This window comes from Bos javanicus, chromosome 2 (assembly GCF_032452875.1).
Source record: "Bos javanicus breed banteng chromosome 2, ARS-OSU_banteng_1.0, whole genome shotgun sequence".
Lineage (NCBI taxonomy): Eukaryota > Metazoa > Chordata > Mammalia > Artiodactyla > Bovidae > Bos > Bos javanicus.
This window is the reverse complement of record NC_083869.1, coordinates 129,689,113-129,705,873: the sequence shown is the minus strand read 5'-3', so window position 1 is coordinate 129,705,873 and position 16,761 is coordinate 129,689,113. Positions and strand designations below refer to the sequence as shown.

Genomic DNA, 16,761 nt, shown 5'->3' with positions numbered 1-16,761 from the left:
TTATTTACAGTTTATTTCTCTCTCTGCTGCACTGGTTAAAAGGACACTGTCAAGGTATTTTTTTTTTCATAATTTTTCAAGTCATTTTCCTCACTGTTTACAATAACCCATTAAAAGCTTGAAACTTAAATCTTTCGCTTCCAGAGATCCTCTCCATCATACATTCACACTGGTTTGTTGTTGTAGAGTTGCGCCTATATGTTGGACTGGTGCCATTTGAGTTTTTGTCATTAAAAGCGCATGTAAAAAGTCAAGTTTTTTGTGGTGGCATGGGTGGGCTAAAGGGGAAAGTGTAATGAATCAAGTGGGCTGCTCAGCAAACAGAGGGAAGAAAAAAGGTCAAATTTGGTCCCTCTAACCTTGACAGTGTCCCTTTAAATATTTCTCTACCACACACCCTGGAACCCAGTTACTGAGCCTTGAAGTGCTGTGTACTTTTTCAGTATGAACTTCCCTATGTGACTGTCACTCTAGCTGTAAAGATTAAAGCTTGCCTAAAGCAAGCCACACAGTTGGCACTGGAAGAGCTTTAATCAGTACCATTTGCACACATATGTATTGGCACATTCTGCCCTATTGTAGTGGCATATGTGATCTGGCCCCCCTTGCTGCTATAGCATCCTCTTGCTAGGCATTTTAGAAGCCATGTATAGAAATATCACCATTTGTACTCCAGGAAAAGCAGTCCTTCACATTGCATCTGTGATCAGTTAGGATTTCATAAATATGGAGGTTTCATATTGAAAATGTAATTGATTCCTTTTTAAAGGAGCACCAGATTTAGAGTTTTTAGAATCATCTTTTGTAACATCATTGAGGGAATTAACACCAAGCAAAATTTCAGCTTTGTTTTAAGCTTCTCTGTATATGGCCTGTATACACCCTTATGCCAGAAAGTGAAGAGGAACTCAAAAGCCTCTTAATGAAAGTGAAAGAGGAGAGTGAAAAATTGGCTTAAAGCTCAACATTCAGAAAACTAAGATCATGGCATCTGGTCCCATTACTTCATGGGAAATAGGTGGGGAAACAGTGGCAGACTTTATTTTTTGGGGCTCCAAAATCACTCCAGATGGTGATTGCAGCCATGAAATTAAAAGATGCTTACTCCTTAGAAGGAAAGTTATGACCAACCTAGACAGCATATTCAAAAGCAGAGACATTACTTTGCTAACAAAGGTCCATCTAGTCAAGGCTGTGATTTTTCCAGTGGTCATGTATGGATGTGAGAGTTGGACTGTGAAGAAAGCTGAGCGCCAAAGAATTGATGGTTTTGAACTGAGAAGACTTGAGAGTCCCTTGGACTGCAAGGAGATCCAACCAGTCCATCCTAAAGGAGATCAGTCCTGGGTGTTCTTTGCAAGGACTGATGCTGAAGCTGAAACTCCAATACTTTGGCCACCTCATGTGAAGAATTGATTCATTGGAAAAGACTCTGATGCTGGAAAGGATTGGGGGCAGGAGGAGAAGGGGACGACAGAGGATGAGATGGCTGGATGGCATCACCGACTCGATGGACATGAGTTTAGGTGAACTCCAGGAGTTGGTGATGGGCAGAGAGGCCTGGCGTGCTGCAATTCATGGGGTCACAGAGTCGGACACGACTGAGTAACTGAACTGAACTGACCTTCACTGTATCATGTCGGTGAGGAAAAGTAACTGATGGGACAGTAAATGAAATTCCTAACAAGATCACTTCCATCAGCTCTGGTAGCTGTGAAAACAGAGCAAGTAGGGATGTCACCAAGAGCCCCCCTCTGGCTGTGGGATTGAAGGGGTAGGTCAGGTGTGTTTGATCCACCAAGTCCCAGGTACCACCCTGATACATAAATGGTACCAAGCTCCAGAGCCTGATTCACAGCCTTGTTTCTCAACATAAACCAGAACATTCTCCCAGGTATCTATTTCTTAGGCTCAGGGGGATTCTCTAATTCATAAAGATTTCCTGATGTTTTCCATGTATAATCTTTTAGAACTTGATGCTTTAAAATATTATTTTGATTGAGTCAGTTATGGTGTCTTTCATATTTACAGTTTGGAAGGAGAATTGCCATCCTTTCCCCTTTGTTTTGGTGCAGATTATACTTCTCACCATATTCTTTTTGCCACATCACGGCTCATCTGATAGAGTTACTTGTGTTGGCTCATCATTGAGAGGGCAGAGGCTAGTGCTTTGAAACCATCTGTTTAATTGTGAAGGGCACAAGTGAAGGTGTTTCAGATGAGAAGCGAGAGTTTTACTGTGATGGTCTGATCCACAATAATTACCTCTGTTCTTCCTCACCTTAGTAATTATTAGGACTTTCGTATTTTGTTCCTTATTACCAATTTTAGGTTGATTGTAAAGTCAAATTCCAAATTTGGAAACCCATTTCCCATGCCTAACTTATTATGGCAAGAGATGCTTTCTTTAGACATACTTTATTCTTCTCACTGTCCCCATGAATTCAGCAGTGGAACTGCAGATACAGTTTACTTTGGGGCTGAATTGAGTATTAGCAGAGGGATTTGTGTCAGCTAACTGATGGCATCACTATGCAGGGGCACAGCAGGGATTTAGGAGCATGTTCTTGCAGCTTAATGATCTGCTTTGCAATCTGTTCTCTTCCCCCACAATAGTGAGCCAGACTTGGTACCTCAGTTACTCGTAGTCTTAAGAGCTTTGGACATTCAACCTTGAACTTAATTGGTGCCATAAAACACTAGTACTCTGAGAATTAAGATGCTATTGTGTTCTTATTAATAGCCATGAATTTCACTTCTGTCTTCACTACCCCTATCTGAAATTGTTATCTTAGAGGGGAAGCAGATACCATGTTGTTCTTATTTTTTTCATCCTGCCCTTATTTACAAGGTGCTTGGGTGTGTTGACAGTCTTTGTTCTCCAGAACTTTTCCAGTGTGTTGTCTGCATGTCAGCCCGGCTTATCTCAGTGCATGTCAGCTCCAGGGCACCTTGTGCTCCACATGACTTCACTCACCACCAGTGTGAATCCTGTGGCTGTCCATAGAGGTGGAGTTCCAGCTCTGAGGGCCAAATCATGAGAATAGGGAATATCTGGGCTGAAACATTTCATATCTCATTTAATGGAATTGACCACTTCATAGAAAAGATAGTTTGAATCATTGTCCTCAAAGGCCTCTCCTTTGAGATACATATTTTGACCTTTTAAACTGTAGAGCATTTGTGTTTTCATGGATGGCTACGTTTAGTCTTGTAAGGACCAACTCTGCCCTACTTCGAATTTTCAGGTTCCTAAAGAGAAAGATGAAATGGTAGAGCAAGAGTTTAACCGGTTGCTAGAAGCTACATCTTACCTTAGTCATCAACTGGACTTCAACGTCCTCAATAATAAGCCTGTGTCCCTTGGCCAGGCATTGGAAGTTGTCATTCAGTAAGTACTTTGATACTGCTTATTGTATTGTGGATTTTGTTTATAGATTGCTGGGTAGTGTTTTAAGTTTCCATCAAGTCTTATTTGAGCTAGTTTTCACTTATTTTCATATGATAGTTAAATCTAAAAATAAAGCTTTTTAAAATAAGTCCATACATGATCCTTAAGGCTCTCTCAATTGTAAAATTCATATCTTTTATGGTATTGAATTGATTGTACTTAAATAACCTACAAAATAATTTGCCACCAGCCAACTTTCTTATTCCAAAGTCTTAGAAATTTTAATGGGCCTTGATACCATCAAATGTTGTGGATGGGCACCTGTCTTACACAGCACGGGTAGCTGTGTGAGCAAAGCACACATATATTGTCTCTTCAGGTTACAAGAAAAGCATGTCAAAGATGAACAGATTGAACATTGGAAGAAGATAGTGAAAACTCAGGAGGAACTGAAGGAACTTCTTAATAAGGTAAAATTCTGTATTTTTATCTGTCAGTCTTTCAGTATGACATTATTGATAATTGTTGCTGGGAGAAATAGATCTTTGCTGTAACAGATTGCCTTTGACTGTTGCAAAGCTGGTCTAGTGCCCTCTGCTGGAGTCTAGGATGAAAAGGGAGATCAGCTGTGCTGGGGTCAAGTTCCCACTGATGAAGACAACATGTCAGTAGCCAGGATCATAATTCGTTGGCCTAAGGATTTCACTTGAGGTGCCAATATGAGGATATTCCTCAGTGGTACGAATAAGGGGGCCCTTGTGTATTTCACCTTCCAGAGCCCCAGCTCCAGACTGGGAAACTGTTTCTCCGCATCCTGCCAGCTGCAAACTTGGGGGCTTTATAATTGCAAAATCTAGGTGCATCTTTTGGCTGGGCTCTTGGCCTCCCTCTTCGACTGTGCTTCATGTCTTTATCTTGTCAAATGAAGAGGTCTCTGGCACACCTCCTTCACGAACTGTGGTGTGGAGGACGCGAGAAGAGTGGCAGAGAACCAATGGCGAGAGCTGGTGTGGCGCTCCTAGTCTCAGGCTTTAACCTTCCCCTCAGAAACCTGGAAGAACTGACATTGGGAATGGTTCCTTAAGGTTCTTGATGTGGTGATTTGACCTTTTACGTTTTTAAAAGACAAATCATGATAATTTGTTTCCCAAAACTGTTTTATTGGTGACAGTTTCTTTTACCTGGTAGTTAAATTTTGAATTAATTTTTATTTGGGGGACATTATTTTTATTAATGGGATACTCCTGGTTCTTCCATTTGTTTTGGAAGACAGAGTCAATCCTGCCTGTTTGATAGTGATTTGATGCCTCTGTGTTGAGCCATGTAGGATTTTTTCCTGTTTTAAATATCATCATTTGGAAGAGGTACTTAATTCCATACATGTTGCAGTGTTAACCCTGTTTTGGTATAACAGCAGTTTAGGGGAGGAGCCAAAGTACATGCTTTGGTGATGAATTATGTCACTGTCTGCAATGGCAAATTTGTGTTTTTCTCTCTTAGATGGTAAATTTAAAAGAGAAAATTAAAGAACTCCATCAGCAATACAAAGAAGCATCTGAAGTCAAACCACCCAGAGATATCACTGCTGAGTTCTTAGTGAAAAGCAAACACAGGGATCTAACTGCCCTGTGTAAGGTATGATGTACATACATGCCTCCTGATTTTATTTGGAATCCTAAGTGATCATATAGATCTGGGAAATTTTGGCCATTAGCCAGTGACAGGCGCCTAGAATAGTAAGAAGAGGGTTTGGTACACAGGAGCCCTGGGGACTTAATGGGTTAGTTTTGTCTGCTTTTTCTGCAGAATTCCTACCTTGTTTTCACAATATCATCCTTTAGCTTACCTGCATCTCAGGTTAGCCCTCCATGATAGTTTATCCATGACAGTTTAGAGTAATGTTAATGAAGGTGGACTTCAGAGTTATTGGAGTCAGACCGTCTGGTTGAAATCTCTTAACTTAGTATCTCCTAGCCATGTGACTTTCGACGCCTTAGTCACCTCATCTGTGACATGGTCTTAAGTACTACCTTACTTGTAGAGGGATCTGAAGGGCTTATTCATACTAGAGACACAGTAAATGCATGAGAAGTGACAGTCACTATTCTTTTTTATCCTTCCTGTGTAGCATACTAGTGTGTTTCTTCTTCATCCTCTTCCCCCACCACACCCCGCTGTTACGTGCATCGTGACCCAGCCTTGGGCGAAGGCACTCTTGTAATTGACCTGAACAGGGGCGTGGTGCAGGCCTAACCCTCTGTGTTGCAAATAACTAGGTGCATCTCTGACTCATCCTGACCAACCTGGTTCTCTTAATTCCATCAGGAATATGATGAATTAGCTGAGACACAAGGAAAACTAGAAGAAAAACTTCAAGAGTTGGAAGCCAATCCCCCAAGGTAAATAAATGCTCCAACAGATAGCTTTTACTCTTCTCTCCATTAAATTTAGAAGGAAGATTACAAAGACCCTGGCCTCCTATGTATGCTCAGTGAATGTATTGTAGACTATTTCATGAATGGAAGGTGTCTGTGCATGCAGAACAGGGTCCTTAATACTCTGTTCTTATATGGTAATATGTAAGAGTGTCCTAGATGCTTAAATCAAGGTATCTTTCTTAAAACGATAGCTTTTTCCCATAAGATTTGATATTTGAATGCAAATTGTCTTTGAGTGAGGTAGAAAGTGGTATTGCTTTAAATTTCAAAATTCTGAGGATCAGAACAGTGTTACACTTAATTTCTGACAGTGCACCCTTACATGGTGACAAGTGCTCCATGTGGCATCCGGCATCCACATACATCTGCTCTTTTCTCCAGTCAGGGATGCCACCCGTCTTGCTTTTTTAAAAAATGCTTTATTCAAAATATAAAACACACAAAAAAAGGATACAAGTAAGCTTTTATAATACAAGGTAAATAGTATAAAGAAGACTTTTTTCCAGACTAATTTTTTTATCCGAATTACAGTTAGGCCTTTGCTTTATGTAGGAAGCTTGGCACTGCTCCTAGGCACTAGCAATAAAGGGTTTAATAAGACAGATGAGATCCTGTTTTTGACTTAGAATTTCTTCACATAAGGCATAGTCCCACTGATATCATCAACATCAGCCCATTGAGAATGGTAGTAATGCCCTTTAGTAACCTTGAGCTCCTTCGTTGTCATTTTGCAGTGATGTATATCTCTCATCAAGAGACAGACAGATACTTGATTGGCATTTTGCAAATCTGGAGTTTGCTAATGCCACGCCTCTCTCCACACTCTCCCTCAAGCACTGGGATCAGGTAAAAACTCCTTTGCCATGTATTTTGTTGCACATGTCTCTGAGAGGCTCCTAAGAGAGACTGTTAATTTATCTGATGTGTGTTTTTAAACAGCTTTAGTTAGTTACAATGTATATACAATAAAACCTATTTTAAGTGAGCAGTTTGATATTTTGCCAAACTTAAATGATTATGAACCACCACCACATTTTAAGATATAGAACGTGTCTGTCATCCTGAAAAGTTCTCTCTCACCCCTTTGCATTCAGTCCCCAGCCCTTCAGCTCCTGGCCCTGCACAACCACCAATTTGCTTTCTGTCATTACAGTTTTGCTTTTCCTAGAATTACATGTAAATTGAAGCATGCAGCACATAATTGCACTGTCCGTAGCCTTTTGTGTGTGACTTTTCATTTGGAGATTCGTTGTTGTATGTTTCCGTAGTTTGCTCCTTTTGTTGTTTAGTAATATCATATCCATTGAATGGATATGCCACAATGTATCCATTCACTGGTACATATTTAGACATTTAGGTTGTTTTGTTTTTGGCTATAAATACTTGAAGCTACTATGAACATTCATGTGTTTCTCTTGGGTAAATATCTAGAAGTAAAATTTTTACTGTGGGAAGTAGATTTTTAAAGTGTTTTCGAAACTACATTCTCAACAGTAGTGTACATAAGTTCTGTTGTTCCACACCCTCACCAGCACTTGATACTCTGTCAGCTTTAAATTTTTTAACTGTTTTAATGGTTGGTTAGTAATTTTTCATTGTGGTTTTAATTTGCACTTCTGTGATGACCGATAAAGTGAAGCATCTTTTCATGTGCTTACTGCTGCTAAGTCGCTTCAGTCATGTCCGACTCTGCTCGACCCCATAGACAGCAGCCCACCAGGCTCCCCCGTCCCTGGGATTCTCCAGGCAAGAACACTGGAGTGGGTTGCCATTTCCTTCTCCAATGCATGAAAGTGAAAAGTGAAAGTGAAGTCGTTCAGTCGTGTCCAACCCTCAGCGACCCCATGGACTGCAGCCTACCAGGCTCCTCCATCCATGGGAGTTTCCAGGCAAGAGTAGTGGAGTGGATTGCCATTGCCTTCTCCGTTTTATGTGCTTATTGGCCATTCATATGTCAGTTATTTGGTGAAAAGGCTGTTAGATCTCTTGCCTACTTTTAAAAAATCTAGTTGTTTGTTCTCTTGTAAGAGTTCATTATGTTCTTCAAATCCTGGATATAATTCTTTTGTCAGATTTATGGTTTGAAAATTCTTTCTTCCAGTCTGCAGCTTGCATTTTCCTTTTCTAAGTGATACCTTTCAAAGAGAAATATTTTTAAATTTATAAAGTCCTATTTGTCGACTCTTTCTTTTAGGCTTTGTCCTTTTTGTATCCTGAAAAATATTTGTCTAAACCAGGACTGCAAAGATTCTCTATTTTCTTCCTAAAGTTTTATGAATTTAGCTCTTATGTTACGTCTATGACTCATTTTCAGTTAATTTTTGTATATAGTGAGAGGTGAGCGTAGTTCATAGTTTTCTATATGGTTATCTTATTAATCTAGCACCATCTTTTTTCTTCATTTGTCAAATTTGTTGAAAATCAGTTCTTCCATTCAACAACTGTCTCTCTCCGTGCCACTGTCACACTGTCCTGATCATGGTTGCTTTATAGGACAATTTGAAATCAAGTAGAACTTCACCTTTGTTCTCTTTTGAAAGTGTTTTTGACTAGTTCAGATCTCTCAACTACAAATCAGCACTTGCCATCTGCCTCTACAAGGATTAAATCTTGTGCTGCTGCAGCTAATTTTCAACACCCTCTGAAAGGAGTTTAGGGCAGACAGCAGAAATGAGGCACTCTGTGCCCTGGGAAAAGCTGGCAGAACAGGTCTTCAGATAGTTAATATTTTCCAGAGCTGATTAGCCTACCTCTTGTATCTCTGGGATTCCCAGATGGCTCAGAGCTAAAGAGTCTGCCTGCCAGTGCAGGTGACACAGTAGATGTGGGTTCAGTCCCTGGGTCAGGAAGGTCCCCTGGAGGAGGAAACGGCAACCCACTCCAGTATTCTTGCCAGGAAAATCCCTGGCAGGACAGAGGATCTTGGCGGGCTACAGTCTGTGGGGTCCTAGAGAGTCAGACACAACTGAGCAAGTACGTACACTCGCATCTTCTTGTATCTGAAGAGCACTGAATGCTTCATGATGATGTCTGCTTCTTGGGACTCACAGTAACGAGACCAGCAGTAACCTTCTGTAAAAAATACGTGCTTTGATTGCATGTGCTCCCCAATTACCAGAATCAGTGTGTGCCGGCTTTCCTCCCTGCCTCTCTGAAGCGGTTTCTCAGAGCTGTCTGAAATGCTGCCTCCCTGACTATAATCCTCATTTTGCCTCAGATAAAACTTGCAGCTTGTACATTTTTTAAGTTGACACCTCTATAAAATTTTAGAACCAGCATATCAGTTTCTATAAAAATTACCTTCTACAATTGTCATCTCAACAATAGTGAGTCTTGAAATGTTTGAACATGGTCTGTCTCTCCATTTATTTAGGTATAGTTCTCAGTGTACCAGTCTTACACATCTTTTGTTAAGTTATTTTTAGGTGTTTTCAGTGTGATTTAGTCTTGAACTTGTGACAAATCACAGCATTTCTTAGATGTTAATGAACCAGTCTCTAAATCTGAGACTTTGGCCAGACTTAAGGAGATCCAACCAGTCCATTCTGAAGGAGATCAGCCCTGGGACTTCTTTGGAAGGAATGATGCTAAAGCTGAAACTCCAGTACTTTGGCCACCTCATATGAAGAGTTGACTCATTGGAAAAGACTCTGATGCTGGGAGGGATTGGGGGCAGGAGGAGAAGGGGACGACAGAGGATGAGATGGCTGGATGGCATCACTGAATCGATGGACGTGAGTCTGAGTGAACTCTGGGAGTTGGTGATGGACAGGGAGGCCTGGCGTGCTGCAATTCATGGGGTCGCAAAGAGTAGGACACGACTGAGCGACTGAACTGAACTGAAATGAAGATTGTATAGGAGTAAATATTATATTTTACCTACATATTTTCATTTTCATTATGCATTTTCCTAGTAAAATTGTTTTGACTTCCTCATCTTTAGAGCATGTCCTCGTAGTCTTTAGAATTTGAGTTATGGTAAGGATTGGACTTGTTAGTGGTACATATCTTGCAGAATTTCCAGTTTCCTTATGGTTTTTCATGTAAATACTGAATTACTCCTATCCTAGTCACTGATCTATCATTTGAAGTTTTGATATATATTCATTTCAAGTTGAATGTAGGTGATGATCCATATGGAGAACAGATGAGTCAGTCACTTAAGTAGTGAGTGTTCTGCTGCCAACCCAATATATTTTTTTTATCTAATTCCTAAGAACTGTGGTATGTTTTTCCCAGAAGTTTAATGAAATTAGAAATATCAAATAACCTTCAAAAGTTTTTCTGTTTGGAAGATTTTTCAGTAAATTCAGAGACATGAAATCATTTTGGGAATTCTTCCAGGTGAAATCTTGACTTCTTCACTCTATGGATTATCTTGAGCGAGTCTTTATAATCCTGTATTGCCTTCATCTAGTTTGACCAACTTTAGTTTTGGAAGTTTTCCTCGACTTTAAAACTTGTACGTTTAGGGCATGAAAACTGATTTCGCTGTTAATGTAGCAGAAAATGTAATTAGGATGGTGATCCTAATGTCCTGCCAAATCTGTAGTGCAGGTGAAAATGATAACTGTTGTGGTAGCTAATCATCTGAACTTACTGAATCAGCTTTCTTCCCTCTCCTGCCCTCTAGGGACAGTCTGAGCTTGGTGGTGTAGGGCTTTGATGTTAGAAAGTCTGTCTCAGGAAAAAAGAAAATGCCCCAATTTCACTGCCCACAGTTAGCCGTAAGCGACATTTTGGCTTTTTTTCCCTTTTCCCTTCAGTTTCCTGGGGCAGCTGTAGTTGAAGACTGAGGGATTGTCCTTTAGTTTCTGTCTTAGAATACTAACTTTTCACAAGCTTGTGTTTTTCCAGTGTTGTTTTATAGGACTCAGTACAAATGACATCAGTTAGACTAAGAAAGTGTGAAAGAATGCCCTTTTCTGTCCTCCTTAGGATGATGACTTTGAGTTTACTGGCAGCCACCTGACGGTGAGGAATGGCTACTCGTGTGTGCCTGTGGCTTTAGCAGAAGGCCTGGACATTAAACTGAATACTGCAGTTCGGCAGGTTCGCTACACAGCTTCAGGTAAGTCTCTACTAGTAAGATAAATCTCTTACTCTGAAATGCAGTACTGGTCTTCTGTTGAGTTTGACCTACTGAAAAAACATTAGTTACTTTTCCTGATAGAATGTTTTATAAGCTATGATTCCTGAATTAAAATTTTTTCATTTACAAAAGTATTGAGCCATTAGAGCCTTTAGAGGTTCTGACCCCATCATAGTACAAAGCAGAAAATGGGGCAGTTTTCAGAGTCTCTGGTTTGAATGGATTAGCAGTTAGCGTGAATTTGTTTGTTACCGTTGTTCAGTTGCTAAGTCATGTCTGTTTGCAACCCCATGGACTATAGCATTCCAGGCTTCTCTGTCCACCATCTCCTGGATCTGCTCAAGGTCTTGGCCATTGAATCAATGATGCTACCTAACCGTCTCATCCTCTGCCACCCTCTTCTCCTTTTGCCCTCAGTCTTTCCCATCATCAGGGTCTTTTCCAGTGCGTCAGCTCTTTGCATCAGTTGGCTAAAGTATTAGAGCTTCAGAACCTTTAGCATCAGTCCTTCTAATAAATATTTAGGGTTGATTTCCTTTAAGATTTGCTGAATTAGTTTGGTATTTAGATCCAGTGAGTTTGGGTCTAATTTTGCTAAGTAGATTCTTAAATACCAGGAATTGGGCCCCGAGGCTCCACTGAGAGCCACCCGTTGCATTTTACCATCTGCACCTTCGTCTTTGGCTTTTCCTGTTCAGGTGGGCTAACTGCTTAGGCTGGTTTCTCGTTTTGGGAGCAGTTTTGCTGATAGGTTGACCTCGGAGCCTGAACTGCCCTTTGATTCCTATGGCAGTGGTCTCTGTGCTCATTTTTGCTGCTTTCAGGATACATTTCATTTGGAGTGCAGAGAACCCGTCATTCCAACCACTTTTGGAATTTACTTGAACACCTTAGAAAAGCTTGTTGATCCCCCTCTGTATGGACTCTCATGACAAGTGGAGATGTGGCCACCAATCTTGCCCTCCATGGCCCCTTTTCTAGAGTTGCTAAGATCACCACAGATTTTTTTTTTTTTTTTAACAACAAAGGAAACAATTTTCCATTTAATTTTCTCTTCAGAGGCAGCTTTTAGCTGATGGTGTTAAGATCTGCGGCCTTTAAATAGCCATTTTCAGGCAGGTGGGGAATAGTGAGACTAGTTTCTTGTGTCATTTCCCTTAATTCTGCAGCCACAGAAGATGGGCGCGTATGGAGCACTCATTCTTATTTTGAGCTGTTTGTGTATTTTTTGGAAATTATGTGAAGAGGCATTCATTGAGGAAAAAAATGGAACACAATTGAGAGAAAACTACACTACCCGACTTACAGCACCTTTTCTGTGGTCAGCCTTGAGCTCGCTCACGTCCTGGCAGGCTCAGCACTACACCCTGGTGCGTCTCGAGCACAGCAGCTCTGGTGCAGGCTGCGCCCCAGGCCAGCACAGCGGTCTTCTGTCTGCGGGCGCCACTGGCCTCCTGGTCCTCAGGAGCTCCCTAACCGCAGTGGAGAGGCATTGCTTCTGCTGGAATAGGCATTTTACTCTTATTTAATTTTGGTCCAAATTTATAAACCTTGGTAAATGATAAGGTCTTGTTAGTACAGAAGAGCACTAGGGTCAGTCAAGAAGGTGTGGGGGTGGTATGGTGGTGAAGTTCGAGGACTCTGAAGTTGACTGTTGGGTCTGAATCCTGGCACTTGTTACCTATATGGCTTCAGACAAGTTACTTCACTTCTGCCTCAGTTCTCTTTTGTAAAAAATGAGTAGAACTGATGTCATAGACAGGTAGTAAGAGCCGCCTGAGGCAGCATGTGGAGTCTGCTGTGCACGAAATGTTCAGTGCCCTTGTCAGTCTCATCCTATCACCAAGAAAGCCTTTTCCCTCCAACCTCTCTAGGGTGCGAAGTGATAGCTGTGAATACCCGATCCACAAGCCAGACCTTCATTTATAAGTGTGACGCGGTCCTCTGTACCCTTCCCTTGGGTGTCTTGAAGCAGCAGCCACCAGCTGTTCAGTTTGTGCCGCCTCTTCCTGAGTGGAAAACATCTGCAGTCCAAAGGATGGGGTTTGGCAACCTCAACAAGGTAACTGGGCACCTCTCTACATTCCCAGTGCGCAGGCACCACTCTGATGCCAGGGTGAGGGCTGTCCGTTCATGCCCTTTACGTCCTAATTATATATCCAGGCATCCACGAGGCCTGCCTTCTGAGGTCACTTCTCAACCCCAGGCCTAGAGAAGCGAGTGCTAAAGGTCCTCCTGAGTGGTTATTTATAATAGGGACTTCTAAACTTACATTGAGAGTAGAGTAGAGGAAACTTTCTGAGGAAGAAGTACTTCCCTCTTGGGACACAGCTGTGCTTACAGCCCTGTTCTCTGGGTTCCGCCACCAGCTCATGTGCTCCTCTCCCCACAGGTCGTGTTGTGTTTTGACCGGGTGTTCTGGGACCCAAGCGTCAATTTGTTTGGCCATGTTGGCAGCACAACTGCAAGCAGAGGTGAACTCTTCCTCTTCTGGAACCTCTATAAAGGTAACTGCTTTCTAGTTTTCATCTTTTTCACATCATTATAGGAACAGAGAATCAGTAATATTATACTCGCCTTCAAGGAGTGCACAGCTTAGTGGGAAGTATGCATAGTAAGGAGGTAGGCAGCCTCAGGAAGGGGCAGTAAGGAGAGGAGTGAGGGTGCGAGCCCCGGCGCCGCAGGAGGAAACGTAGGAAGGAGGACTCTGCTCAGCCAGGGGCCAGCCCCGGGAGAGCTTCTGGGGAAGGAAAACGTGAACTCCTCATGCTCAGGTGCTTGTGTCTGACCTGCCCGAGTCTTTGATCACTTCTTGTTTTATATTCTTATGTAATTGGGTTGCTCTTAGCTTTATTTAGAACTTTTTTTAAAAAAAAGAAAGAAAAGTATATTTAGATACTACCTCATTCTAAGAAAAAGGTGTAAGACATGCTGTGCAGCAGTTTCAGGAGGCCTGGCCTTGACGGTGCAGACACACGGATTACCCAGTTTGACTGCCACCCTGGTTCTTGCCATCACTCCTTACTGCCTGATACCGAAGTATCCTGCACGTGGCCATCCTTCATCCTTCATTTGCTCCCTGGGCACGGCGCTTCCAACGACCGCTGAACGCTCTCTCTTTCAACTGCCCACCTCCCAGTCCAAGCCACTCTTACCTGTGCATACCTGTCCAATCACCAGTAACCACTGACTGCTATGCCTGCTTCTTTCTTTTGATGGTTTTCATTTTCATGGCCAGCATGAAGGGTAGTTAATCTAACCCTTCTTTTCTATCAGTTTCCTCATTGTCCATCCCTTCCCCAGCCTCCAGGCACACTTGTCTGCTCCCCCGGAACCCTGAAATGCAGCATCCTGTCTGCTACTTCTGCATTGTACTGGGGCCTGGGCCTGGGCTGCTTTTCTTTTTCTCCTTTTCTTTCTTGCCAGCCTGGCATACTCAACCCAGCCTTCAGTCTTGACCTAAATGACTCTTTCAAAGAGACCTTCCAGGATACATCTGTCCCCACAGCCTCAAATGTAAATGATGTCCTGTGTTCTTTTCTCTCTAGTCTGTGTTTTCGTAGCTTTTATCATAGTTCGTAATTACATATCTGATTTTTTGGTTGCTCTTTGGGGTCTGTAGTTTTTATATCCCCAGCATCTAATACTGTGCCTATCGCATAGCCTGTTGCACACTGGGCCATGAAATGGGTGAGGAAGGGTAATGGTGAGTATGGAAGGCCTCGGACGACAGCTAAGAGGCTGCAGCCCTGGTCATGGAGATGTCTTGAAGGATTCTGTGCCTAAATAAAGGGCCACTTGTTAGCAGGGTCTGAAGTGTATCTTCAGGACTTCGGTATTCTGCTAGGTTACATGCAGTGAAGTACATGAGTCACATTTCACTTACAGCTCCCTTCAGGGGGCAGGATTCAAGTTGCTAGTTCAGAAACATGCGTGGTGCATATCTAGTCTGTTGGCCGTCATATTTCAAACAGCCACAAGTAATGTGGGACCTGACAAGGAAGTACTTGGAAAAAGTCTGTAGGACTCTAGAATCGTCCTTTGTTTCTTCAGCTCCAATACTGTTGGCACTCGTGGCGGGAGAAGCTGCTGGCATCATGGAAAACATAAGTGATGATGTGATTGTTGGCCGATGCCTGGCCATTCTCAAGGGGATTTTTGGCAGCAGCGCGGTGCCCCAGGTGAGTAAGCGGGGCGGGGCAGTCAGGGATCTGGGGCCGTAAGACTACAGCAGGGTTTGATGGATCTCCAGTTGCAGCATAGATTCTTGGTCAGGGCAGTTTCAGCCAGAATCAAGTGTGTGCTGGGTTTACTGTGTAGAGTTCATGTCCCAAGTAGTTTTGAGAAAAGTCCCCCAGTGCATGGGCCCGGTGATTGAGAAGGCTGTGTGCTGCCTTTGCTCACTTGTGTTGTCTGTTGTCTCTATGTGTGAAATCACACTCCTCACCTGCCCCCCAACTTCCCCAACCACCTTTTAAAGTGGCCAAACTCCCTTAAGGAAGTTTTAAGAGATTATCTTGATACTTCTTTCCTATTATTTAGTCCATTGAAACACTCTTATGATTCCTTTGAGATGAGGCATATTAATGCTTCATGTGAATTTTAGAATCAAAGGGGAATACAGGTCAAGCCCTAGGTGGATCTCTGGATTCATAGCAAAGGCAGCCTGGAACCTCCTCTCAGCCTAAGAAGGCATTTGTGTTTTGTTTCCGAGCAGCAGCATTCATCACTTGGCCAGCGCTCATGTCTCACTGTATCCCAGCCCATCACAGCTTTTCCACCTTTCAGAAATGCATGATTTGTCCTTGGTGTCCAGTAATAACTTCCACTCTTATCTTTTTCTTTAGCCCAAGGAAACTGTGGTATCTCGCTGGCGTGCTGATCCCTGGGCCCGAGGCTCCTATTCTTACGTAGCCGCAGGATCATCTGGAAATGACTATGACTTAATGGCTCAGCCAATCACTCCTGGCCCCTCAATCCCAGGTGCCCCACAGGTGAGACACTGGCAAACTCTACCTGAGCTTCTTTGGAAATAGGCCAGTATCCCAGGATTTCGGGGTAAAAATAGTGCTACTGGTTTGATTGTTTTGTTTTTTCGTGTGTGTGTGTGTTTTTTTGTTTTGTTTTGTTTTGTTTTTTTTAAGATTTTAATTTTTTAAAAAAAGATTTTCTTCAGATTTTTAATCTGTTCTCGAACCTTTCAAGAGCAGAGGGGAAGGGAGGAGAAATACTTTGTGTGTCTGTTACTTATTGGCTTTGTCTAGTCTTTGTTCAGAATGGAAGAGTCCAAAGTATAGACCAGTTACTTTTTCCTCATTCAGATTGTGTGTTTTAATCTTTAATTGTGCCCCATTTTGTACTGGCTCATAGGATTGTTGCAGCATCCCAGTTACTTAGGGGGCTCCAGGAGATGCCCCTGAGAAATAACCTGAGGTCTTTATGAACAGTCATGGTTTCCCAGAACCCTGTGGCGAGTGAGGTCTGCTCTAGACTGAGGCAGGTGTCCCAGAATAAGAACAAGTACTGTGTTCTCTGTGGTACAGAGTAGTCAGGACACCATGCCCCCAGTACACGCTACCTCAGGCAAAGGAAGCTCCAGAACTGGGTGTTCCCAGATTAAACTGATAAATAAGTCCAGCTGCATCACCCTAGAATAAGGCTGCACTGAGTTTTAGTGCCCCATCTCTACCTCTCTGTGCTTTGGGGAGTTGCCTGCTAAGAAGGGAGAGACCCTTTTTGGTGGGATGATTGACCAGTAATGGAACGGAGGTAGTGAGCCTTCAAAGGCCAACAGGAGTTTGGCAGTTCAAATACAATAATAAGGCATACTTGCAGCCTGC

General features: G+C 42.5%; 1 protein-coding gene across 2 annotated transcripts in view; it reads left to right on the top strand.

Moving 5' to 3' along the window:
- KDM1A (lysine demethylase 1A) overlaps positions 1-16,761 on the top strand; it is a 66,063-nt gene that overhangs the window by 48,762 nt on the left and 540 nt on the right. For both annotated transcript variants that reach the window (XM_061393729.1, XM_061393719.1), the window contains 10 exons: positions 3,249-3,391; positions 3,771-3,861; positions 4,892-5,026; positions 5,717-5,790; positions 6,564-6,675; positions 10,768-10,900; positions 12,796-12,983; positions 13,314-13,428; positions 14,975-15,102; positions 15,769-15,915. In XM_061393729.1, coding sequence (XP_061249713.1) covers positions 3,249-3,391; positions 3,771-3,861; positions 4,892-5,026; positions 5,717-5,790; positions 6,564-6,675; positions 10,768-10,900; positions 12,796-12,983; positions 13,314-13,428; positions 14,975-15,102; positions 15,769-15,915 — 1,266 coding nt within the window. The remainder of the gene's footprint in view (positions 1-3,248; positions 3,392-3,770; positions 3,862-4,891; positions 5,027-5,716; positions 5,791-6,563; positions 6,676-10,767; positions 10,901-12,795; positions 12,984-13,313; positions 13,429-14,974; positions 15,103-15,768; positions 15,916-16,761) is intronic.